We start from the raw sequence: 27,985 nt of genomic DNA, 5'->3' as shown, positions 1-27,985 counted from the left end.
ATGGAAATTAATAGTGATTTCAGGTAAATTTTCTTCTTTTTTATTGGATTACAAATGTAGTCAATGAACAATTATAATTTCAGTATTCCTTTTCCCCCACTTTCCTGGTAATCAAATGAAATCTCGGGGGCCAGCCCAGTGGCGTAGTGGTTAAGTTCGCATGCTCTGCTTCGGTGGCCCGGCGTTCGCAGGTTCGGATCCTCGGGGGGGACCTACGCACCGCTTATCAAGCCATGCTGTGGCATGCATCGCACAAAAAAGCAGAGGAAGATGGGCACAGATGTTAGCCCAGGGCCAATCTTCCTCAGCAAAAAGAGGAGGATTGGCAACAGATGTTAGCTCAGGGCTAATCTTCCTCACTAAAAAAAAAAAAATGAAATCTCGGCTTCCTGTTGGACTATGTATGTTGAAGCGTCATATATTTCTCTGAACACCTTATACAAAAGAGGACCTCCATCCTTCTCTTTACTCTTACTCTGCTATATTTTTCATGATGGTACCTATCTCTATCTTATATTATATGTTGACATGTTTCCTTTATTTATTGTCTGTCTTTCGTATCAGAATATAAGCTTCATCCCAGACCATGCCTGTTTTGTTCACTGCTTATACCTAGCAAATAAAACAGTACCTGGCATATTGCAGACACTCAAGTATTTGTTGAATGAATGAATGGAAATATGAATAACGCATTATATTCTAAGAATGACTCAATGTGAGAGGGAGCTGTATTATAACTGTCCCCTATAAACAGAAAAATGAAGTTCGGACATAAGTGGTTGACTCTAGGTCAAATAATAGTATTAGGGTGCCTTACCTATGTCCCAAAAGTTCATCAAGCCTCAGAAAAACTGTATCCTTTACATGAATATTACCAAACAATAGCAATTAAAAATATTTGATATACATTTCGGTCAGAAGAGCTTAAAAGCTTTGCCAGTACCCATTTTCTTCCCCCTATTTCTGTGCTTGCCTGTCCATTTCCTTTGCTGGGTCCTCTTCCTCCTTCTGCCTGCTAACTGGTCATTTCCCTGGGTTTGCCTTGGACCCCTTGCTGATATCTCTCAACTGTGAGTTTTTCTAGGTCAGCTTCTCAGGTCTCATGACGCCATTCTAGCTAGATGAAGGATTAAGTCCTGGCTGGGCACTGTGACGGGGCTCTGTCCTGGGCTCCCTCTGACCTGTTAAATGCTTTGTATGAGCTTATGGATGGCGCTGCAAACTCCTTCCCTCCTAGTTTCAAGGGCAGGAAACAAGCCTTATCCGTCTGTGCATCTTCAGCACCATATCCTACAGATGGCTTATTGTAGGTGTTGAAGAAGTGAATAAATACTGATCAAATCTGCTGAGGAGACTGAAGCATTTATGAGTGAAACTCATATAATTTGGGGATTTGCTTTAAAATGCTCCAGTAAAAAATAAATAAAATAAAGTGGCTAAGGACACAGATGCAATGAGAGTGAAAAATCTTGATAATGGTTGAAGGTGGTGATGGCTTTATGGGGGCTAATTATGTTCTTCTATTTTTGTGTAATTTTTAAATTTTCCATTAAGAAAAAGAAACAACAATTTGTTGGTGAGGCAAAGCCAGGAAGGCTTGTTAATGTGCTAATAGTTCTAGAAGCATTTAGGAAGTTGAAATGTATAAACAAAATTTTACTGTAGGGACAAGGAGCTGTATCCAATATAGCCGTGTACTTCAGGGAACTGAATACAAATAAGGAGAATAACAGAACACTTCAAACTCCTTAGCGCCTTGCTTATTTCCTTAATTTTTAATTACATGGCCATGTGTAAACCATATATGAAGGTTCTAAAGCCCTTTTGCCTGACACATAGCGCATCATTTTATTTATCATTTATCAGTCTTTCATTCCTAGAAATAAGATTTTTGCATAGTTTATAAGATGAAAAATTTACTGGCAAGAATCTTAAAGATATTTGCCTATTTTTTGTAGCCATTATATTATTTTACTTATGCATTCTTTTTTTTTTTACTGACTTCTAACCATTCATTCATTTTCAATTTACATGCATTTCTCAAAATTGTGTTCTATTTTATTTGTTCAGTTTATTATTATTTGTTAACTGAGTAACATAGCTGTAACCAAATGATGATACAAACAGTTTACCACAATGTATTAAAAAATACACATTACATAATTCTGAAATACTCAGATCAGGTTCTACTGTTAAAAAAATCCCAGTGTTGGTTTACTGATTTTTTCTTACATTAGTTTTATACGGAACACATTTCTCCCTAAGCATTACAATTTCATGTCCTAATGTAATATGTTTTCATTTGATACAGTCCTCAGTGTCCTTTTCACTTAGGGTAGGAGCAGGAATTTTTCGAGCTTCCCCTATTGCCAATTGTTTCACCATTTATCTCATTTGATGCTAAAAACAGCCCTATTCGCTTTACAGAGAAGAAAACAGATGCTCAGAGAAATTGAGTAACTTGACTAAGGTCATACAGTTATAAGTGAAGAGAGTTTTTTTTTAATCCGAAGTCTACATTGTTCACAGTATATTGTTTTGTCTCACCATATTCAAACTTTCAATACTTGGACTTTCAATACCAGGCCATGACATAGTGTTGAGTGAAAATGGCAGATTCTAGGATGATATGCAAAATATGACCCCACTTACATTTCAGAAAAGATTATATACGTAATATTACATATATAAATATATTTGTGTAATTAACATATTAATATATCATATATTATTAATAATATATTTGTTATATATTAATAGTATTGCTATGTTATATTAATATAATTAACATATTTTTATATTATATATGGAAAAATAGATAACAAGCTGTTAATTACTACTGGATTTGGGAGTTGGGAGTACGGTGGAGAAGCAAGGAGAACATTCTTTCATTTCTACTTTGTATCTTTCTGTATTGAACTTTTAAAAAAATGATTATGTTACTTTTATGCTAAAAGATATTATTATTATTATTTTGTCATTATTACTAAATGGGCTCATTTCTTATTTCCACAACCATCAACATTGTTGAACACCTGTTATTATGCCCAGGATATGTTCAGTCCCTGTGGGCTCCAGGCATTCTTACTGTTGTAGGCCCCACTCCTTATCACATCTAACACATTAAATGTACCATATTAAATACAATTTATATATGAGTTGAGTTGAAGTTAACTAGTTTGCAAAATGTCACACTTCATAAGCATTTAGAGCTATTAACTTTGATTTTTCAGGTTTTAAAATATTTTATAACCAAAGAATTTATTTTCAGGTCTCTAACATTTCCATAGGCCCCTGCAAAAACCTCATGCCCTAGGAATTGTTCATAAAATGGATAAAAATGGACCCATGTGCTGAGTACTATTCTAGATGCTTCTGATAAGAAAGAGTATAAGAAAGGGTGCCTGCCCTCCAGATATTTATCATCCAGCTCCACATCTCTCCTTCCTTTCCTCAGTCCACACATCTTTCCCATTGTAGTCCTGAAAAATTCTGTCCTCACTGTCAAGTCTTTTTATTATTCTGCTTGGTTTTGGAATCTCCCATTCATTTTATTGTTAACCCTTTAATTAGGACAAAAGTGCTTTAAGCAAGATAAAATGGAGTATCAAAATAATTATGCTCGTATTTGAAATCAAATTCTGAGGTCTCAATCATATACTTTCACATGGCTGGGATAAAATATTGTGCTGATTTCTCTGAGTATTTGTTCTTAGATGTCTAGCTGACTTGGTGGAGATTTTGTCTAATTTCATTCAGGCATATGCAGGTCAATCACCAATTCATTGAGTATTTGCTATGTGTTTTTTTTGGGAATCACAGAAAGATGCATTAGAATATTCAATTCTAGGCCTATATAAAATTGTGAGGTGCCAAAGCAAATTGCAAAGATAAGGGCCTACTTGAAGTGATTTTCATTGAATCATTCCTGGTATGTAAATATCTTTCATCTTGTTTGCAGACTCTCTTGGAAATCAAGGGTTTGGAATATGAGAAGACTGGCCATTGACGCAGATGTGGAAATCCCAGCTTCATGGGAAAGAAAGCATTTTAGAAGAGAGAAGAGACCATCAAGAGACTCTGAAGACCATGATGAGCAGGTCTATGAACAAGGGATCACATTTCCCTGTTCCATATGCAAGGACGAAATTGACCTACCTGGAATCTTCTCCCATAAAAAGCAACATGTAGCTCTGGCCACATTGGGTTTTCAATGGATGGGTGGAAAGAAACCAGAGCCCTCAGTAATTGCTATTCAGAGACAGTTTATAATTACTAAACTACTGTCATCTTTTATGTTCAGTGAAAAATTCCTACAGAGTATTAATAATGCTTTTGAGGTACTTTGGAAGAAACAAATACCAGCATACTATAAGATTATTGACAACATTCATAGGAGTTTCATATATTCTCAAAAAATCTGCCATCTATTAATTAAAGGAGTAGCCATTTGTGAAGACAGGAATTCTACATGGAAAGTTGACATGAATGATAAATTCACTGTAGTGAATAATTTTGGCAATAAACCCAATGTGTGTTTTTTTGGTTTGTTTGATGGGCATCATGGTGCTTCAGCGGCAGACTTGTCTTCAATGGAACTCCCAGTTTTACTTCTCCAACAACTTTCCAGACTTGATCCTTCCTACCAAATGACCCCTGAAGAGCAAAAAGTAATCGATTCCTTTCACACAGTGTTTACGGAAGAATACACAGCTCTAGAAGACCTTTTCTCCACCGTAAAGAAATGGGGAAAAGCATTGGGGTCTGAGTATGAGAACATACACAAAGCCTTTGCAAAAGCATTTTGGAGAATGGATAGGCTTTTACGTCTTGGAAGGAAAGAAGTGTCCAGGGTTCGATGGAGTGGCTGCTCTGCAGTTACTTGTATATTGGAAGGTAACACTGAAAGTCCCAACTCCAGGAAGACTTGGAGAAGAATCAATGACCATTACAGTTTGGCAGAGAGGGTCTCTTCCCAGACGATGCCACGAATAATTTCTGGAGTACTACACATTGCAAACACTGGTATGTACATTGAATACTGCCAGGTTACACCTTAACATTTTTTATTCCTGGCAGCAAAGCCTCTCATGCTTCTGGAATTACTTAGTGACCTATTATTTAGTGAGTAATTAATGCCTAGAATTTCACTGACCAATTTAAGAAACTGTCAATAACCACAGTTTAAATGCAGATTGTAGGAACAAAAATAATTGTAATTATTTTTCAAGGAGGCACATATATGAAATAATGTGACCAAAACATTAAATCTTCTAAATGGGGTAGCAATACAGCTGTTGATAAAGGCAAAACAAATATATTACATTTGCTTAGATCTGAGTGAAACAAAAAACATTTCCCACACTTCTCTTTTTCAGGAGAATGGAAAGTTCTTTGAGTGTTGTGAGTACAGGTGTTCAAACTGGTCAGTTATTCTGATAACTGATACATTTGCAATAGATCACTCTTGTGCTTACTGGCCAAGTGGCATCAATTTCATCTTAGATAAAACAATAGTTCATGCCTCAGTTTTATGGGCTTAAATTCTCTTCTTCTCCAAAAATTTGGCTGTATTCTTTTTATTCTATTTCAGGAAACAATTCTTTTGTCCTTCAGTGCTAAAATTCTAACTTAGGAGCTTCCCAAAATGGAAAGCACAGAGGTAAAACAGTTTTAGCAAAGGTAACCTGAGGTCCACGCTCAGTTCCATGAGATGCTTAATTAGAGTTCCACCACCCCTTTCATGGATAAAATTATTATTAATGATAGTGTTCACTTATTGAATATTGAATACAGAGTAATTTCTCATTTAGTCTTACAAGAACCCTGATATCTAATGATATATAAATACCATTTTTTAAAGATATTTGACATACAACATTGTGTAGGCTCCAAGGATTAGGTCCTGATATCTCCAGGGCCTTTATTCAGCCTGCTACCATGTTTGTTTGTTTATTTGTTTTTCCATTCTGCCAATGGTTGCCTTCTGATTCAAGTATTTAATTCATTTACGTTTAATGTAGTTAATTATAGGGTAGGATTTATGTCAGACATTTTGCTGTTTGCTTTCTATATGTCTTATATTTCTTTTGTTTCTCTATTCCTCCATTACTACTTGCTTTTGTGTTAAATAGATATTTTCTGGTATACCATTTTAACTCCTGTGTTTGTCTTACTATATATTTTTAAAACTTATTTTCCTAATGGCTGTCCTGAGCATTATAATAACATCTTAACTTAAAAATAATTTGGCTTGGATTAGTGTCAACTTAATTTCAAAAGATGTATACAATATCTTTGTCCAATATAGCTCTATTTCCTCCACCCTCCTCTGTACTCTATATTCATAGAATCATATCTTTATATATTATAAGCCTACAAAGTTTCATAATTATTGTTTTATGCAGCTTTAAAAAAATCAGACAGGAGAAGAAAAGCATTAAAAATGAATGAACAAATAATTAAAAGAATTAAAAATGAAAATGCATTTTTACTGTTTTATATTTACCTATATAAGTTACCTTTCTTTCTTTGTATGGATTTGAGTTACAATCGAGCGTTTTCATTTTAACCTGAAGGACTCTCTTTAGTATTTCCTGTATGACAAGTCTGCTAGTGATGAATTCTCTCAGTCTTTGTTTATCTGCGAATGTCTTAATTTCTTCTTCATTTTTAAAAGGATAGTTCTGCATTTTAAATATGTCATTCCATTGCCATCTAGTCTCCATGGTTTCTGATGAGACATAAACTCTTAATCTTATTGAGTAGCCCTTATATATGGTGAGTCATTTTTCTCATGCTACTTTTAAGATTCTCTCTTTGGGGGGCCGGCCCGGTGGCATAGTGGTTAGGTTTGCATGCTCTGCTTGGGTGGCCCAGGGCTAGCAGGTTCGGATCCTGAGCGTGGACCTACACACCACTCATCAAGCCATGCTGTGGCAGCATCCCACATACAACATAGAGGAAGATTGGCACAGATGTTAGCTCAATGACAATCTTCCTCAAGCAAAAAGAGGAGGATTGACAACAGACGTTAGCTCAGGGCCAATCTTCCTCACCAAAAAAGAAAGGTTCTCTCTTTGTCTTTGCCTTTTGATATTTTGACTATGATATGTTTAATACTGATATCTTTTAGTTTATCCTACTTAGAGTTTGTTGAGCTTCTTGGATGTATAGATTAATGTTTTTCCTCAAATTTGGGTAGTTTTTGGGTATTTTTAAAAATATCACTTTTGCCCACTTTTCTTCTCTCCTTCTTGGACTCGCATTATTTGTGTGTTGGTATACTTGGTGGTGTCCCATAGGTCTCTGAGACTCTGTTCATTTTTCTTCATTCTTTTTTTTCTATTTTTCAGACTGGATAATTTCTATTTTTCAGACTTACCAATCTTCAATTTTCTTATTCTTCTGCTTGTTCTAGGGAATTTTTCATTTATTGTACTTTTCAACTCCAGAATTTCTATTTGCTTCTTTGTTATAATTTCTATCTCTTTATTGATATTCTCTATTTGGTGAATCATTGTTCTCATGCTTTTCATAGTTGTTAGCCATATTTCCCTTTAAACATATTTATAACTTTTTAAAAATTTTTGTCCAGTAAGTCCAATGCTTGGACTTCCTCAGGGACAGTTTCTATTGACTTTTTTCCTGTGTATGGGGCTATACCTTCATGTTTCTTTTCTTGTCTCATCATTATTTTTTGTTGAAAACTGGACATTTAAAATAACATACGTGCCCTCCCTTTCTAGGATTTGTTGTTGCCCCCGTTTGTTTTGTGACTTTCATGGACTAATTCTGTGAAGTCTACTCTATGTCATGTGCAGACACAAAATCTATGATTGTTTGGTTATCTTAGTGGTCAGCTAATGACTAAGTGGAGATTGTCTTAAATGCCTTGAACTAGTAAGTTTTCTGTTGTTTGTTGAGGGCCTCTGTGTCTTTGTTGAGGCATATCTTGTAAGAAATGGCAGGCAGTTTACAATCTGCCTTAGCTTTTACTTCCTGCTTGGGTAGAGCCTCAAGATCAGTCATAGGTGAGAATTTAGAGCCTTTTCAGGTCCTGGGTGCATATACAGCCTGCACATGTGCATGCTCTTCTATTTTTCCAGGAACATGTCTGAGCTTTTCAAAACCCCCGATGGATTCTCATTCTTCAGCTTTTTCTTATACATTTTTTTTGGTCAGCCTCTTGTCAGCCCAAATGCTTTCACTGCCTCAAGCAGCTGTGATTTTAATCAATTGCTGCTGATTGTTTTTGACAAACACCCTGAGGATAGTTTATTTGCATAGAGTAAGCTCTGAGTCAGGTCAAATAATGACAGGGCTTGAGAATGGAGTTTTTTTCAGAGAGCGCAAGATAGTCAGAATAGTGACAATTCTCTGGGGATGGATTTTTTTTAGGGAAGTCCAAAACCACCCTTTCTCCTGTAGAGGCTAGTAGAGTGTTGGTTTTCACAGCTAACATTGTTATGAATCTTTTGGTTTTCAAGGCTACTGCAGAGCTGAAGAGAAGTGGTTGGGAGTAGGTCAAGATACAAGGCCACAGACTCTTCTGACTTTACCTAGTTTAAGTTGTTTTTCTTCAATAATGCTCAGATTTTTGCAAGCATTTGGTTAAATTCCAGCATTCTGAAAAAGTTGACTCTAACAGTTTTTGCCAGTGCTCTCAATGCTTTTATTGAGGAATAGATTTTCAGAGATCCTTACTCTGTTGTTCCACCATGTTTATTCAAAAAAAAAAATCTGTGTGCCCCTTCCCAAATGCATTCTTGACTTATCACACTCTAAAGTTAACCACTGTCTTACCCTCATTCCAAGCAGTACAAGGACTCTAGAACACTTTAATTCAATTAACCCTCTCCGAACTTGTATTATATTGTTATTTTAGTTCCATTTAAAAAAATGTTATGATATATTATTTTTGGTTTATATGTTTGATATTTGTTTATCTTTGTTTTTTAGCATTTTTTTTCAAGAAAGGTTGGCCCTAAGCTAACATCTGTTGTCAATCTTCCTCTTTTTCTTTTTTTCTCCCCAAAGCCCCACTCCACAGTTGTGTATCATACTTGTAGAGTTGTAGCTCTTCTATATGGGATGCCATCTCAGCATGGCTTGATGAGCAGTGAGTAGGTCTGCACCCAGGATTCAAACCAGCCATCCCCAGACGGCCAAAGTGGAACGCATGAACTTAACTGCTATGCCTCCAGGCCATTCCCAATATTTTTATATCTTTATGCATACATTCACTACCGTCTGTATCCTTCCTTCTGTCATCTGGAATATTTTCCCTCCTGCCTGAAATACAACCTTCAGTATTTCTGTTAGTGAGCATCTGTTGGCAGCAAACTCAGACTGTGTGAAACTGTTTTTATTCCCTTCTCTCTCTTGAAAGACATTTTTGTTGAGTAAAGAATTCTCATTTGACAGGTATTTTCTCTTAGCATTTTGAATATCTCTTTCTACCCTTTTCTGGCTTCTATTGTTGCTGATAAAAAAGACAGATCTTTTTGAAAGTACTCTGTTTTTTCTCTCTGGCTGCATTTAGTATCTCTATGTCTTTAACACTGCACAATCTCACTACAATGTGTCTATAAGTGGATTTTTTTGAATTCTATTTGTGATGTTTTTGGCTTCTTGATTTTGTCAATTCGCATCAGCCACTATCTCTTCAAATGTTGCCTCTGTCTCATTCTTTCTTCTCATTCTGGAGTTCTGATTAGACCTTGTGTAGCATTAATATAATTTAACTTCTCTTTCATTTTTCCATTTATTTTGTGTCTTATTTTGGACAACTTCTTCACATTGCTCTTCCAATTCACTAATTCTCTCTTTGTATAAAATATATTCAAGTGCTTCCATTTTCCTAATCTTTTGTTGTTGTTGTTGTCAGTTGAATTTTTTTTTACATCTTTTGGTCATTTCTTTTTGTTGCTCTATGCATATATTTATGAATTTGTTTTATTTAAAAAATATATTACACATTTACTTAATATTTTGTGTGTCTGATAATTCTAGTATCTAATATCTTTGTGGGTCTGTTTCTGCTCTCTGATTTCTACTGGTTCTTGCTTATGGTGTTTTATTTCATTCTGTTAATTCATTTCCCCTAAAAGTTAATTTAATTAGATTATAGTCAGGGAACATACGTTATATGACTTGAACTCTTCTAAATTTAATGAGATTTGTTTTGTGGTCTACCTTGCTAAATGTTCTGTATGCTCTTAGAAAAGAATATGTACTTTGCTATTGTTGGGAGGAGTGTTGTCTTAATATCAGTTAGGCCAAGTTTTTGGCATTAGTGTTTAAGTCTCCAATATCTTTACTGATTTCCTTCTATGTCCTTACTGACTTTTTATTCTATCAATTACTTAGAGAGGGCTACTTAAATCTCTGATTATACTTGTGGATTTTTCTATTTCTTCTTGAAACTCTATCAGTTTTTGCTTCCAGTATTTTGAAGCCCTCTTATTAGGTACATACATGTTTAGGATTATTACGTTCACTTGTTGAATTGACCCTTTATCATTATGAAATACCCTTCTTTATCCCTGGAAAATTTTCTTGTTCTGATGTCTACTTTGTCTGATATACTACAGACACTCCAGCTCTTGATCATTGTTATCATGGTATATCTTTTTTCCATTCATTTACTTTTAATTTTTGTCTTCATATTTAAAATGCACTTATTGTAAGCAGCATATATTTGAGCCTTGCTTTTTTATCCACTCTGACAGTCTCTGCCTTTTAATTGGGTGTTTATTCTATTTATATTTAATATGATTATTAGTATGGTTAGGTGTACATCTATCATCTTGGTATTTTTTTTTCCTATTTGTTCTGTTCTTTTTTTCCCTCCTCTTTTACTACTTTCTTTTGACCTTTTTTTTTTGATTCCATTCTATCTCCTCTGATGGGTTATTAGCTATAACTCTTTGTTATATTATTTTAGGAGTTTATAGTATACATCTTTAACTACTCACAGTCCACCTCCAAGTGATATTATACCACTTTACATGTAGAATAAAATTCTTACAACAGTATACTTTTATTTTTTCCCTCCTAGACTTTATACTATTTTGATTACACAATTTTATGTATATAATAAAGAAGTTTATGTTTACATACATAAAACTTCTCTCTTTATATATATAATACATAACATATATGTATAATAGATATTTGTTTTTGTTTATTTAAGCATTCAATTGCCTTTTAAATAGATTTCAGTAAGAAAAAGTGATATATTTACCCATGTAGTTACCATTCCTGGTGATATTTATTCCTTTGTGCAGATCTATATTTGTCTGGATCATTTTCCTTGTGCTTGAAAAACTTCCTTTAATAGTTTTTTAATGTCTTCTGGTGATAAATTCTCAAGACTCTATTTACAACTTTGTTTTTGAAAGATATACTCATTTGGTATAAAATTCTAGGTTGACAGATATTTTTTCCTTTCAGTTTGTTAGAAATATCACTCCACTGTCTTCTGGCTTGCATTATTTATCATGAAAAATCTGTTGTCACCATTATCTCTGTTCCTTCATCCATAATGTGGTTTTTCTCCTTTGGCTGCTTTAAAGATATTATCATTAGTTTTAAGCAATTTGATTGTGATTTACCTCAAGTTTTTTTTTCTCCTCAACTTCTCCTCTTCCTAAGCCATTTCAGTTATGTAGTTTAGGCCAACTGAAATTGTCTCATGGCTCCTTAATGCTCTTTTCATTTTTTAAAACTTCTTTTTCTATTCTTTGCTTTAGACAGTTTCTATTGCTGTGTCTTCAAGATCGCTAATCTTTTCTTCTGCAATGTCTAATCTGCCATAATTCACATCCATCATATTTTTTATTTCTAACAATGTATTTTTCATCTTCAAAAATTTTATTTTTAAGGTTATCTTTCATGTCTGTAAACTTTTTGAACATATAGAATGCAGTTATAACTTTTAATGTTGCCTACTAATTGTAACATCAGTGTCAGTTCTGGGTTGGTTTCAATTGATTGATTTTTTCATTTTTTGGGTAGTATTTTCCTGCTTATTTGCATGCCTGGTGTTCTAGTTTCCTAGGGCTGTCATAACAAATTATCACAAACTTGGCAGCTTAAACAACAAAAATCCATTCTCTCACAGTTCTGGAGGCCAGAAGCCCAAAATCAAGGTGTTGGCAAGGTCCTCTGAAGTCTCTAGGGGAGAATCTTTCCTTGCCTCTTTCAGCTTCTAGTGGCTCCAGGCACTCAGCCTGTGGCTGCAAAACTCCAGTCTCCACCTCTATCTTCACATGGTTTTCTACTCTTTTCCCTGTGTGTCTCTTCTCTGTCTCTTATAAGACTGCTCCTTGGATTTAGGACCAACTTGGATAATCCAGGATGATCTCATCTCAAGACCCTTAACTTAATTACATTTGCAAAAACTTGTTTTCCAAATAAGATCATATTCACAGGTTATAGAGGTTAGCATGTGGACATACTTTTTTGAACTTATCTTCTTGAGCTTTGTTCTGGGATGAAGTTACTTAGAAACAGTTTGATCCTTTCAGATCTTGCTTCTATGATTTGTCAGATATGGTCCAGATCAGTGCCCAATTTGGGTAAATTATCTCCCACTACTGAGGCAAGACATTCCTAAGTATGCTACCCAATGACCCATTAATTATATTTTTCCAGTCCGACTGGTGGGAACAAACCTTGATCTTGCCCCATGTGAACCCTGGGCAATGTTCTCAACAATCCTTTTCAGATAGTTCTTCCCCAATGTTGGTGGGTTTCCTCATACACACACATTGATCAGTACCCTACTGAACACTTGAGGCAGCTTCTCTGCAGATCTCTGGGATTCTCTGTGCAGCTCTCTTCTTTCCGGTATTCTGTCCTAGGTGAACTCTAGCTGCCTTGGTCTCCCTGGACTCTCAGTTCTGTCTCCTCAACACAAACGAAAGGGTAAATCCAGTTACTCTTATTGTATCTTGGCCAGAAGCAGAAGAAATTCCCTAGAATTTATATTTTGGGGAATTATTTGAGGTCTGTGTCATCCAGAGTATGCATTTACTACTGCCTGATGTTCTCCTGTTAACACTATCAATCTGAATTAAATGATCAAGTTGAGGTTTTTCCAGACTACAAATACATGGAGGTTGGTTCCAAATTCTTTGTGGTTCCCTTTCTTTCCTCTGCTGTTGGGCATCAGTTTGAAGTAGTCCATTTTTTTCTGGCAGTGTGGGTGTGAGGGGCATATGTCTATTTTTGGTTCACTGTTTCAGTGAGGGCATGGTCCTGTGGGGTCCTAGCTTTGTTGGGGAGAATCATTAGTCTTCCCCACTTTGGACAAGCCCTAGGTTTTGTCTCCTGTTCCACAACCCTGTGAAAATTCAAAGCTCACTTATTAAGCTCAATAAATGCCCTCAGGTAAAAGCTGGCTTTTGCTGTTGTCAAACTCTGGGATTCAGCCATTACTCTTTTGACCTGAGAATCTTTACTTTCTTATTAGCTCATCAATGTGTATGACAAAGCATATATATTAACCCAGATATTCTCTTGCTCCCAGTGAGAGTCAATCCAAGACCCACACTGCCACAGTACTGTTCCTTTGTAATATTTTTTACATCTAGATTGTACATATTCTTAATAATTCTTTTTAATGAGGCTCCAGAAACTTAAGTTTCCTAGTGTCCTAGTTTTCTGTCCCATGGGCTCACTCTAGATACAGACACCAACCATGACTTTACCCACTGCTTCTATATTATTCACAATTCCATAATTGTTGGCCACCTCAAGCCCCCTTCCTTCTCTTCTTCTCAAGTTTACCAATCGATCCTTTATCAAAACTTCACAACCTTTGAGGTATGGATAATCACATTTTAATACATGAGAAGATTGAAGCTCACCAGAGTATTATATAAGTATACATAAATAGTGAGCCAGGACTTATTTCCTTTAGACTCTAAGTCCTGCTACTTCAAAGAAACACCAACAGCTTTCTTCTGTTGTTACGGTGTTATCTTCATTCTTATGTAGCCTTCACTTTCTTCATTCATGACTGATACTGTATTTGCAGATCTCATTTGACTTTTTGTGATTTTCCTGTCTATATGTGATTATTCTTATAGATGTGAATATTTCTGCTCACTCATAGTTGTTTAATAATTGCTTTTAAAATTATTTCCAGCCCTATCCTTTTTCCCTAAAACTTAATTCAACTCCAGAATTGCCTTATTTCATATAGGAAAGAAACCATATTCTTAAGATTGATCTTTTATATACTTTATCTTCCTCCTCTCCCTTTTTGGGGGGTGTTGGTGGTGGACTCATATTCATACAAACCTGATTCTGAGAATACGTTCAACAAACATTTGACAAATAGTTGAGACTAACGTGTAAAGTATCATTAGGTTCCAGATGTACAACAGGGAACATGAGTTTCATGCTCATACATCTTACAAAACAAAGGGATCTTTTGAACATCCAATGAAGACTAGCTCCACATCAGTAAGGCTCTCATGCTAATTATCAGTAGGAAGAGTCATAAACCCGGTGTCCATGCATACAAATTCAGCCTCTTTTGCCAAAACTAGAGTCCCGAAGAAAACTAGTTGTAAGTTGTTTCCCTAATCTCATTTACATGCATTTCTATTATGCTTCCAAGTTAGGTACACTTCACTCTTGTTTAAATTTCCTTAGTTTGTTTGTGCTCCTGTTTAATTGCTTTTTCTTTCCCCAATTATTTCCTCATTTTCCAAGTTTCAAGTTACTGCTCCCTACTCTCTTAAGCCTATAATTCTACTTCATAAGGACTTTCTTACACCTTTTTTTATAAATGGGTCTACAATATAACATTTATAGCTTTGTCTCCATCTCTTGGATAGCCTCTTCGCCTGCTTTCCTCTTCATGGAACACAAAGTAACCTTTATCAGGTGTCTACTTATGAAATTACCTTCTTAAATCCTCACAGTAACCTTGACCAAAAAAATAACACTACAGGTGGAAAATTGTTACTCAGGGAAATAAAGTGACGTAATGAAGGTCACACAGGCACAAAGTTGGGACTGCAGTCCAAGTGTGTCAGGCTCCCAAAGTCTTTCTACTTCCTCATGCTGTTTCTTCTAAACCATGTCATCTTTTTATCCCAGGGCACTCATGCACTCTAGGTGTATTTTCTCTTCTTAATACCACATAAAACCTCTTTCTCTTTCCTCCAGTTTTTTCTTAAAACTTTCCTGTTAACTTCAACAGTAAGTGACCTTGCTGGCTTTATGTGAAAAAAATCTTGATCTTGCCCATTCACGTTTACAGGGATACTCTTCCTTTTCACAAGTTGGAGATAACCCAGCCATCGCAGGAGGCAGTCACATCATTTTCCTCTGCATGTGGAACAACTTGCTTGACCATACACATCATCTCAAAAAAGCTTGAGTATCATCTCAAAGCAGTTTTAATTCCCATATGATTAAGGTCCCTAAACATGTTGCTCTTGCAGTAGCTCTGTTCCATTTTTCTAACATTTTCTCAAGAGCACAATCTCTCAAACTACTGAAAGCTAATAAGTTTATGTCTAGGAATTTGAATTCTTTTTTATGCTCAGATTCATTCAAATTTTTGTGTAAGGGCCTTCATCACACAGTTCACTGCTTATTCTCATTTCCTCCAAACAGGTGTTACAGGAACCTTTCTTTAAAGCCAATCTGTCCTCCCTCTTAAACTGTGATGACTTGCTCCTCTCTCTTCCTTCAGTTCTCCAAACAAATGGACATAACAGTGTTATTTTTATATCTTCCTCCAAATTCCCATCTTCCTTGGGGGTTTTGTTCATTATTCTATTCTAGCTTTCAGTTTAGTGTAGTCAATTGTTTCAAATACCCCATTTGCCACTAACTGCACATGTAACCCTAGGTTCAGGAAATAAAACTATTAACTGCACATCTAATTTTTCTTCATGTGTTTTTATTAATATTCTTTCACAGCCTGAATCTTTCTTATCCTCTACTTCCTGGGCTATGCATGAATAGTTGAGAAATGCTAGGTATCTCTCCTTCACTTTCTCTTTCCTTCATGCACCATTCACACAGGTAAGGATATGAGTTATTCAGAGGGCACTATTTCCCTTTTTATCAGGATGAATCAACTGTCAAAGAAATGAACTCACTTCAAGTCAGACAGTAAGTCAATGGTTGAGCAAAAACTGCAACCAGGATTTAATGTTCCTTCTTCTACAAAATTTTATTGTGCTGAGCCCAAGGGATGTTCACAATAGTAAAATCAGCCAAAATGGCATTGTCTACTCTTTAGCCAGGCAATTAAAAAAAAAAAAAAGGTGGCAAATAGTGCATAAGGCTATGTTTACCAAGCTCTCTCTCTGCAGAGGCAACTAAAATCAAAATACCAGTTTACCACTCTTCCATTGTAGCTACATAGTTGTATTAAATTCAAATCACACAGCAGAGAAACAAAGCTTTTTCTTTTTGCTGAGTGGGCTTTGGCTTGCCACATGCAAATAAACAGTTAGCAAGTCAGTGGATCTGACTATTCCGAGCCAAATTGTCCTCTGTGTTTTCAGAGGTTCAGTTGCACTATTTGTATGTGAATGTACACACATAAAGAAATTTTCTAATTTGAGAGGTATTATTAAATCATACATCCCTCCAATGGAACAATTCAGTTTTACCGAGTTGGCATGTTCAATACCATCCCATGTTGCTTTGCTGGTACAGTAATAATTTACAATTTTCAGCAAAAGTCAAGAGTTATTTTACTGATTTACCTTCTGTAGAATGTAATTAGAATGACCAGCAGAAAAGACAATACAAAATATTAATAACCAAACTACAGAGAAATAAAAGAAGTCATGTCGTTTTGAGGACCATCATTTATACAGTCTTCAGGTTTCCAAAACATTTTCCACATACATCATCATCATCATCTTTTGGTCCCATCCAATAGGTCAGTTATTAACAATTCCCATTATGTAAATGAGGCAGTAGGCTCAGTCTATGCTTGACACTAATGCTTCACCAACTTATGCTTTCTGTCCAACAATACTAGCTATGTGGACCTCAGACTTCTGAAACCTAAATTCCTTTACCTAAAAAACTGGAGGATTAGAACTGAACCCCCATAGCAACAAAATTTTGACTCCAGGTACAGCACCACGTTTGAAACCAGAATATTCTATTGTAAATTTTGCATGATTCCAGGAATTCTGAAAGGTATTATAACATTCAAACATCATTAACTCTATCAGAATAATTTAGATATCATTTTATAAGTGATAAATGAATATGCATCAAGAAAAACTATTGCCCATGCTTTAATATACAATTATGTTCCTAAAAACTTTGGGAAAATCAATTTTTCCTAACAAACTAAAAAAACTCTGAGTCTCTTTTTATAAATGAAAGAAAGCTTTGGAAATACAACCATCCCACAATCTGATGAGAGCATTATGTTTAGATTTCCCAAAGATTTCACTGAAGCACTCAACACAAGTTCATCTGAACCATGAGCAAACTACAGCCAACTCTTTAAGATTTCAGTTTTCAATCAAAGGGTTTAATTTAATGTTGGCTAGCTCTTATCCATTTAATACATTAATAACACATACTATTTTTTCTTCACAGACCTAGCTGACTTAATTTCTTTTTAACCACACATACTAGAAACCTCATAAGACTGACATTAACAGCGGCAATCTAATATTTTCATCACCCATACCTATATGTTCAGGTTTTAACTTTTACCAGTTACAAAATTACTAAACTGCACTTTAAAAAAAAAAAAAAATCAAAGTTTGTGGTTTTAATTGAAAAGGCATTTATTTAAACATTTTAAATATGGTCTATGGAATATAAGTTAGTTATAAAAAAGTTCAACTCTTGGCTCTACAAAATAAATAATTTTCGGAAGCTGTTTCGTAAAATATTTAGTTATTTTTCATTATCTGTAGTTTTAGTTATTTTAATACTAAATAAAGTATTTTAACCACTAAATTTTTTTAAACACTAGATTTCCTCCCAGTTTGAAATCTGAATTACTATAAATCTTCCAATGATGATATCAGTATTATGCATATTTTAAAAATATTTTTTTAAATGGCCTGCTTTCTGTTTATGCATTGAAATACAGAATTAATGAAGTTGACAGCATACTTTGATACAATTGGTTATTAAATCTCCAGGATCAATTTTTTAAAATAATCTTTTAGGTAGTGTGCAAGCAGTCTTATGCAGAAATGGGAAAGGCTTTTGCCTAACTAAAGAACACACTACGCGAAACATAAAGGAAAGAAGAAGAGTGCTTGAGAATGGAGCAATAATTAGTCCAAATGAACCATACGGGCTCCTAGAAGGGCAAATAAAAACTACACGAGGACTTGGATTTCATGGAAATCTCAAACTGAAAAAATTCATTATTCCAGCTCCTCAAACTATTTCTGTCCCTATAGATGACTTATGTCAATTCCTTATCTTGGCTACTAACGGACTCTGGGAAGTTCTGGATAAAAAGGAAGTCACTGCACTAGCAATGACAATGTTTCAAGTGTATAAAGAAACATACTGTTCTATCACACAAAACAAATCTTCACCATCCAAAGGGCTTCTGTTTTACCCAATCAATGAACCAAGCATTACTAAATCAGAAAGCAATATCCACATATTGTTTCAGTATAAATCCGAATCTAAAGAATGTGTGTCAAATACAAATTCAAAAGAAAATCTGTCTGATTCAAAATATTCTAAATGTTTCACTTGTAACCCTAAAAATGAACAAACATTTCCACCAGAAATGACTCATCGTGATCCTTGCAGTGACAAAGAAACTGATGGACGAACCAATGTAGATGGTGTGCCAAAAGATTCAAGTGAAAAAGAAAAAGAATCATGCACCAAGGGTTTCTATGAAGGTGCAGCTGAGTATATTAGCCATGAACTTGTAAATGCTGCTTTAGCAGCTGGCTCCAGAGACAACATTACAGTTATGGTAATACTTCTCAATGGAAGTGAGTATCAGTTTTCTGACATAAAAGATAAAGTTTCTATTATCCAGAGTACAAAAACATAAAGACAATTCTTCAATGAACCAGATATTAGGATAATACATCAATACCATGCAAATCATTTTTAAGAATGTAGTAAATAAAGAAAATAGCAGATTTTATGTTACATAATACCATTTATATACGTTCATTGTTCCATGCCAAAAAAGAGAGAAAACCAATACTTGCTTTTTATACCACTTTATTCCAACCTGAGCACCTCAATATAAAACTAAACACTGGTGAACTGTTTTCCTTACTAATTCTGAATTACTGTAAATGTACAAGTTCTGCTAGCAGTTCAACACTTAAATAGATTAAATCATCTCTGACACATGGTAGATTTCATATAATGAAAATACCTAAAACAATTAGTGCAATATACTGAACTGATGAAAATAAAATGAACTTTGGAAAACAAGGCTGCCAGATTGTTACTAACATATTGCAATACTTATGTTACAAATTACTGGTACATTGTTTATTATGGTTCTAGCCATGTAGGAACAACTGAAGCCCCTTCCTTTCAAAGGGGGAGAGAAGGAAAAAATTAGCTGTTTTAGTAACTGTACATTTTGTATACTTTAAGCAACTCTTAAATATTACAGAAAAGTAATAAACATATATGGAGACTACAATGCAGTACCCTATTTACAGTACAGCTGAAGATCAAATTTAAAATAATCAAGTTTGAATGTACATAATTGTTAGTGCATTGACTACATTATGTCCAAAGGGAACAAAAGCCCCCTCCCTGCCCCTAAACAACAAACCCTATGTAATGGCCAGCAGTGATTAAACAGAATCACAAATACCTGGTTTGCTTCATTTTTGTTAGAAGAGCTCATATGTTTGAAGGGAACACTATCCATTAAGATACGTTTATCAGTTTTCACATTCCTAAAACAAGGTGGAGTTACATTTGATTTACTCCATTTAAAAAATAACAAGACTGGCTATAATTTAGATGCCACTATTATTCATTTTTTCCCCCTGAATATGTGGGACTGTTTTCTTGTGGCTCATTTGTTAAAATATGGAATGTACACTTTAAATATGGATACTAAGAGAAATTACTGGTTGCCTGAATACTGCAGTTAAGCACAAGTATCTTTAGAACTCCCTTCTAAAAAAAGAATGTTTTTGAAAAGCCCAAATGAATAAGTTCCAAATCTTTTTCATATTACTGGCTGGTTAACTGTGGGTTCAGACAGTCATTTGTCTACATCCCTGGTGATGAGAAACGATTCCCCCTAACCTTCCAAGGAAACAAGTGTACACACAACTCTCATTTCCCCCTTCTACTGCTGAAACATTATTCAGAGGGTCACATGCATGTTATTAAAAATTAAGTTCAAAACACTTAAAATAATTCTGTATTAGAAACTTGACTCTATCATAAGTCTCTTCTTTTTGAAGTCATACTGGGCTGGTTAAATGCTCCAATTCCACCGTTATTAACATTTAGGAAGCAGAAGAATATTCCAGCTAGTTCAAACTGGAGGTTTAGTTACTACAACACTGACTCCTGGTTGGCTGCGTGGGTTCAGTAAGGTCTACTCCTCTTCCTCTGGTAGAATTTGCTCCTGGATTCTGTGGTTCATTCTTTGGCAACTTTTTAGCTGAGAGAGAAATTATCAAAATAAACACAATTAGAATATTCATATTAGGGGGCCGGCCCTGCGGCTTGGCGGTTAAGTGCCTGCGCTCCACTATTGGCAGCCCGGGTTCAGATCCCGGGTGCACACGGACGCACCGCTTGTCCAGCCATGCTGAGGTGGCATCCCACATACAGCAACTAGAAGGATGTGCAACTATGACATACAACTATCTACTGGGGCTTTGGGGAGAAAAAGGGAAAAACAAACAAAAACCAAAAAGGAGGAGGATTGGCAATAGATGTTAGCTCACGGCTGGTCTTTAAAAAGAATATTCATATTAGAATAACTTTCATCTGCTTACTCATAATCTTCCTTTCCAGTCAGGTTATCCCAAAGTATCACATAACCATATGTTCATTCTTTTCAAATGTTTATTGAGCATCATCTATTAAATACCAAAATACTGGTCACTGTCCTTAGGGAGTTTAGTGAACTGAGGGAAGGGTAAAATGTGGACCAGCTGCAGACACACAATTAAAACTTAACTTCACCAGAGCTATATTGAATTCTTTATACAGATTAACTTAATAACCAGAGAAGTACTGTATTTCATAATCATTAATACTTCTATTATTTAAAGAAAATCGAAGTTAATAAAGATGATGGCCAGACAACCTGGTTAAAAAGTTCAGCTCATAATTTTCTTTGGACTATCACAAACACTTTTTGGAACAAGTTGGGATATAAACAAATACCATCACGATTACCCCAGCAGAACTTGTCCTCTTATGTGCAACCTAATTACTAACCTAAAGTACGAGAGACTGCATCTCCTATTTTCTTTCTAGTTTACACAGACTTTGCCCTTCCAATATATACCATTTTCCTCTCAATTAGCTGATTAAGAACTCTAATCTGGGGGCCGGCATAGTGGTTAAGTGTGCGCGCTCCACTGCGCGGTCCGGGGTTCACGGGTTCGGATCTTGGGCGCGCACCGACGCACTGCATGTCAAGCCATGCTGTGGCGGCATCCCATATAAAGTAGAGGAAGATGGGCAGGGATGTTAGCCCAGGGCCAATCTTCCTCAGCAAAAAGAGGAGGATTGGCAACGGATGTTAGCTCTGGGCTAATCTTCCTCACCAAAAAAAAAAAAAAAAAAAAAAAAGCACCCTAATCTGATTCACCAGTAGCTCTGCCTAATATATGTAGATTTGATCCTAAATGCTCTATCTGAAAAAACTATTTCCCAATCTTGAGTCAGATGAGCGTGGCTTGCCACATTTAGACAAAGCTCCTCAACCAGCAGTTACGGCTTTAACTTGGCTAAGCTCGACACAGCTAATAGCTGTTCTCTGGAGCGTTGCTCCCTCGACTGAAAAATTTACCTGCTAGATGTAGTCTGCTTGGATCCCAAAGATCCTTGATGTCCTGGTTTCATTAAATCTTAAATATTGCCAAGAGTACTGATTTTAAGGGTGGCGAGACACACTGGTCTCTATCACCCTTGGGGATAGACTACTATGGTAAGACACTAGCTTTACCTTAGCACCTTGGCTTGGGTTACATAAAAGCTGAACGTGCTCTACTTCAAAATCTAAAAGCCTAGTTGTATTTTGGATCTTTTATCCTTTATTTGTTATAGTATTCCACGTCAGGTTTAATTATCTTTAAAATCCTACATGCTGGGTTGGGCAATAGATCTGGGAGCCAGGAGCATTGAGGTTTGGGAAGAAAAGCCTTCACCTTGGGCCATTTCTCTAGGAATGGCAGCATAAATGGTAATAAAATGGTAAATACCCAGCCAAATGTATTTACAAACAAAGCCCTGTAAGGACAAAGAGTAGACTAGCATTATAAACTTTATTATAATTAACAATAAGTTAGGTTTTGGACTGAGTGATCATTTCTCCCTTTAGCATACTTCTCCAGGGTTTTCTGTAACTAGATCTGAGTGAAATTAGGAAGCAACCTGAAATTAGGAACTTTTAACTTCTATTGGTTAATTTTTGCTGTGTGAAGATAAACTAAAACACATGTTGGGGGTCTCAAAAGTAGTCGTCTCCTGTTTCGTGTCTTATCAAATGTTACCAAGGTGAAGTTGGTACCATCTGTTTTGTATATGGATAACTGCAGCTTATCAATTTGTCTCTGAATTGATTAGGATTGTTGAGAAGCTAAAAAATCCTGGATCAAGTTCATGAACATGTGCAATGAAAGAAGCCACTCAAGATCTTATCAAATTAAAAGCAGATGATAAATTTATTGTACTCTCTCCCACTACTCCCTTTCATCAATAGTGAAAATATGAGTGTACTGTGTGACTTCTTTAAGTTACTAATCTGGTAAAAGAAATGGAAAGGCCACAATTCAATTTACACTTGGGATTTCTTTCAAGGAAAGAAATATTGTAATTTCAGAAAAAAAGCTCTAATATGTAGGGTACTTTCTGACTGGAAAAATGACTTTATTAGCACATCTGAATAAAATGTACAAATTAAATAAAGCTCATCTGGGGAGTCTTCATACCCTCAGAAAGGTTTAAAGTTCAGCCTGATTTGAGGGACCTATTATCTCCTTAATTCCTGTTATTAATTTTTCACATGTGGCTCTGGGTATAATCTGTCCAATTTATAAAAAGAACATATTGCTGGCACAATCCTTCACAACTGTGCTACTATTTCCCTAGAAAATTGCAAGCCTGAGTTTCTCAGGAAAATATTTCACACAACAAACAGGTAAGTTTTTTCCTAAATGAGCCACCATTATCTCTCTCACCTAGTGAAAGATATTCTAACAGTACTTGCAGCTTTTACTGAGTTTTCTTTAACCTCTGAAGCAGATGTTAATTGGTTAATTTGTATGACTTCAATATAAAAGAATATTTCTTATTTGGGGATAGAAATGTGGACACCCTAGTTAATCACCACTGCTGAATAAAAGATGTTATAGGACGAGAAGAGTACGTGGCATATGACTAGTGTGGAGACAGTAAACTGTGAGAGCCACCCAAGACCTTCCCACAGAATCTGCACCTTAAAACTAGTGGAAAGAGGTTAGAGTCAATAGAAATACTTTTATGTTTCTTATAGAAAAAAGGAAGCTTCCTTATTACTACTACATCTATATCATCTATAATCAACAACTGTGGAATAGCAATCATCATCAGTTTAAAGTCCCTTAAAGGAAAGGTAAGAGTACTGTGTAGCATCAAATGACCACTGAGGTTATACAAAGCTTGGAGGTTGTTCTGCTTCCCCTCTTTCTCTGTGCCTCAATGCTTTGAAAGTTTTTCCATTATAATATTTGCATTAAAATAATTTGTCAATCTGTATACTTATGTATCATGTACCTTTCTATGTTATATTTGTCAATAATCAATGATTTAAAACTTGAAAAACAAAAATAGTGCTCTATTCAGGGCAAAGAAGAGACGAAAATAGTTACTAATCAGTGAGAAAGAAATCTCATTATGCCTACATGTTGCATTGAAAAATACTGCTCTGAGTTTATCTTCCTTTTATATAAAAAGTATAATCTAATAGAAAAACATATTTCTCCAAAATTCTCAGTGAAATCTTTAGAAAACCTATCGCTTAAACTATCAGCTCAAAGTTCAGGCTTTCAACTCACCTAGAAGAAACTTAACTAAACTGAAAGTACTATAAACTAATGGGTAATACTCTTTCAAATTTAACAATATTCCTAACAAAGTAATGCTTGGTGGAAGGGATCTAGAATAGTAACATAATCATTAAAAACAAGGAGAAAATCCAAGAATTTTTTAAAAGAAAACAGTATGTAAAAGAAAACCAATATGTCCCAGTTTGTTTTGTCTATATTTATTGTTTGAAAAAAGTTAATCTTACCTATTGCCATGAATATCTCATTTACATTCATTGATGTTTTAGCTGATGTCTCCATGAATAATAAACTGTTGTCATCTGCATAGGACTGTGCTTCCTGTTTATAGAACAAGAAAAATGAGATATATCCTTTGCACATCCTATACCTGCTTTATTTTTGTTAGAAAAAAAGAGGCTCCCTTATTACTACTCCAATTTGATTACCTATAATCAACAACTGTGTAATAAGCAATTATTTCTAGTCAAAAGTAAAACAAAAGTAAGAGCACTATGTAGGATACATTTATAATTTTCTTTTTCTTTTAACTTTTTGCACTATTCCATCCCGATTCACCTGGTCTCACATTAAATCTGCTTTCAAATGACGAGTTCCAGCGGGGTGGGGGGGAATTATCCTATTCTAAACATAAAACTCTCTTTGATCTCTATGGCAAATTTTACTTATGCTCATTATTTGCAATGAAGACAAATGGAAACAAAACATCCAACACTGGCTTCAACCACTAAAGACACCCTTATATTTAATTCTGAATGACTTCTATGAGCAACATTTTGATTTTCAATATATCATGAATCACTCCTTTGAAAATTGTATTACTACTCTACATTTTTGTCATGCTTTACAATTTACATGTATTATGCCTCTGATCCTCACAGCTGTTATGAAGAGCAACCAATTATCTTTCTCATTTGACAAAGAAAAAATGAGGTTCCTTTGAACTGTTACGTGACAGGGCGACTTTTGACTATAACGTAAATGCTTTATCTACCACTCTATGCTGGGGAGGTAACTATTTTAGAAAGAGTAATAGATGATCCTATACCTCACATGGTTATCACCAGAATTAAATGAAACCACATGTGCAACATGCTCAGCTTACTGCCTAATGGTGCAAGAAATATCAGTTTCCTTTCTCTCGGTACATGTACTCCATCTAGAGCCATCATCAAGAAAGAAAATTATCCCCTCACTGAAATTATATGTACAATGGCCACAACCAAACTTCTTGGTAGAGAAGCTGAAGAGCTACAGAACAGGGGAAGTTTAAAAATGTCTAACTAGAGACACGTGCTTTGTTTTAAATGATTATACTTTCTCTATTTTGTAGCAGGGAACATTCTTTATCAGCTAGATTTTTCATCTTTATTTTTTTTATTTTTTTATTTTTTGTGAGGAGATCAGCCCTGTGCTAACATCCGCCAATCCTCCTCTTTTTTTTTTTTGCTGAGGAAGACGGCCCTGGGCTAACATCTGTGCCCATCTTCCTCCACTTTACATGGGATGCCGCCACAGCATGGCCTGCCAAGCAGTGCGTCGGTGCGCGCCCGGGATCCGAACCAGCGAACCCCGGGCCGCCGCAGCGGAGCGCGCACACTTAACCGCTTGCGCCACGGGGCCGGCCCCTTCATCTTTATTTTTGAAGGCCTAATTTAAGAATAACCACATGACTGTAAGTGTATGTGTACATGTGGCTATGTGTTGATATATATTTTTTGGTAGATAAACAGAAAAAGGTTAGAAAGAATACTAAATTATGTGTAGGGGTGGAGGGAATAGGGTAGGAGGCAATCACTTTTGCTTTATATTATTTCTGCACTGTTAGTGAACAATTACTTCTTTTGTAATTGTTTAGATCAACAAAATTTTGAATCAATTTACATGTTACAATTATGTAAAGATATTTAAAAATTCAGGTTTAGGCCAGCCCCGTGGCTCAGTAGTCAAGTGCACACGCTCCGCTACTGGCGGCCTGGGTTCGGATCCCGGGCGCGCACCGATGCACCGCTTCTCCGGCCATGCTGAGGCCGCGTCCCACATACAGCAACTAGAAGGATGTGCAACTATGACATACAACTATCTACTGGGGCTTTAGGGGGGGCGGGGAAGGAGGAGGATGGCAATAGACGTTAGCTCAGAGCCGCTCTTCCTCAGTAAAAAGAGGAGGATTAGCACGGGTGTTAGCTCAGGGCTGATCTTCCTCACACAAAAAAATTCAGGTTTATCATGAGAAGCGTTTTATTACATGAAATTTGTTTTAAAAATTTGTATTTTCTATTATTTGCATGGTTTTAAAATTATAACTGTAATTCAAGTGTGGATACAGAAGAAAAACTTACAATAAAGATGTGCCTTCAAGTGAAAGTTAAATTCAACATACCTGGTAATCGACAGCTCTTTTATTTGCAAGGTCAGCCTTGTTTCCTGATAAAGCTATTACAATGTTAGGACTAGCTTGCCTCTGAAGTTCTTTAACCCAGTTTTTGGCTCTGGCAAAGGATTCCTGGGAAACAAAGAAACAGCTATTTGGCACAGGCTCAAAAAGTGTTTAGGGAGCGTCTTTGTGAGACAAGCCTTTAAAGACTGTCCAATGTGACTCTTGGAAAGAAATTCTTAGGATTATTGTATTATGAGACACTTTCATCCTACATTTTTAAATCCGCTTTTCTAACTCATAAAAGCTTTGGCAGAAATGTCATGCTTGACTATCAAAAAGATTTTAAAAAATCTTTTCTCTAATCGAAAGTCTGAATGCCAAAAACGGATATTCAAACTAGTTTCACTGTAGAATGCATTTCTACTTACCTCATTTGTGATATCATAAACAACTATGGCTGCTTGTGCTCCTCTGTAGTACATTGGTGCTAGGCTATGGTATCGTTCTTGACCAGCTGTATCCCATATTTCAAACTTGACTGTTGTGTCATCAAGACACACAGTTTGGGTTAGAAAAGCAGCTGAAAGAAGAAAATGTCTGCAATAAGTTTATCATTTCCCCCTAATATTTTCATAATACAGAAAACATCTGGAAACCTGATATATTGCACACCCATAGTTAATAGTGGCTTTAAATGTTAAAAGATCTGTGCTTCAAAGCAAGATAAAATATATATGCTTACACATAAGACCTTTATAGTAAAATCACAGATTGAAAGTTTTTTCTACATTCTTAAAGCTTGTTGTAATATTAAATAAGTTTAATACATTTCTTAAATTGTTTTGCCACATGTAACTTAAAAAATTTAAAATAGTAAAACAATTTAAGAAACGTATATATATTGATATTCTTGAAAAATAGGAGGGGAGGGATATCAGCATACCTATAACTACCATCTGCATTGCCAACACCACGCCCCCTGCTCCAGTTTCCTGGTTTTTACTGGCATACTCTGGGGATTTAGTCTCAGTCCATTACCACTAAATTAATATTTTTGTTATGATATTATTCCTTCAAAGCATTACGACACTTTAATTTTTGTAATCATTATTACCTCAACCTAGACTTAATTTGTTAAATATAGGTTCAATATTAACTCCTATAGCTCTTTCATTCCCTGCCATAAAAATTTTCTGAATTTTAACAATAAGAAAGCATCATTTTATAATAATATTTTTGCTTTTAAAATTAAGAGGTTGTCAAATCTTGCAAAGAATTACTGTATCACTTATTTTCTGAATTGCTTCATGAGAGCACTATGAAGTAAAATGTCTCTTATAAATAC

General features: G+C 35.4%; 2 protein-coding genes across 2 annotated transcripts in view; one reads left to right on the top strand and one right to left on the bottom strand.

Annotated features, from left to right (window-relative positions):
* PP2D1 (protein phosphatase 2C like domain containing 1) lies at window positions 1–23,802 on the top strand. The gene is made up of 5 exons (XM_058553773.1): window positions 1–23; window positions 3,962–5,025; window positions 18,189–18,993; window positions 22,083–22,096; window positions 23,711–23,802. Exons 1-5 carry the CDS (start codon window positions 1–3, stop codon window positions 23,800–23,802), a joined length of 1,998 nt encoding a protein of 665 aa, XP_058409756.1.
* RAB5A (RAB5A, member RAS oncogene family) overlaps window positions 19,205–27,985 on the bottom strand; it is a 32,214-nt gene continuing 23,433 nt past the window's right edge. The window contains exons 3-6 of the mRNA XM_058553785.1: window positions 27,069–27,220; window positions 26,644–26,766; window positions 24,488–24,581; window positions 19,205–20,641 (exon numbers count right to left, since the gene is read on the bottom strand). Coding sequence (XP_058409768.1) covers window positions 20,526–20,641; window positions 24,488–24,581; window positions 26,644–26,766; window positions 27,069–27,220 — 485 coding nt within the window. The 3' untranslated portion in view covers window positions 19,205–20,525. The remainder of the gene's footprint in view (window positions 20,642–24,487; window positions 24,582–26,643; window positions 26,767–27,068; window positions 27,221–27,985) is intronic.

The sequence above is a fragment of the Diceros bicornis genome, chromosome 2 (assembly GCF_020826845.1).
Source record: "Diceros bicornis minor isolate mBicDic1 chromosome 2, mDicBic1.mat.cur, whole genome shotgun sequence".
NCBI lineage: Eukaryota > Metazoa > Chordata > Mammalia > Perissodactyla > Rhinocerotidae > Diceros > Diceros bicornis.
The sequence above is the reverse complement of the archived record's forward strand: the minus strand, read 5'-3'. Positions and strand labels throughout refer to the sequence as shown.

Excerpts from the sequence above, each read along its gene's own strand:
- PP2D1 (XM_058553773.1), top strand. The coding sequence starts at position 1 with ATGGAAATTAATAGTGATTTCAG. Across the intron at positions 24-3,961 it reads GAAATTAATAGTGATTTCAG|ACTCTCTTGGAAATCAAGGG; the intron begins GTAAATTTTCTT and ends TCTTGTTTGCAG. Across the intron at positions 5,026-18,188 it reads ACTACACATTGCAAACACTG|GTAGTGTGCAAGCAGTCTTA; the intron begins GTATGTACATTG and ends ATAATCTTTTAG.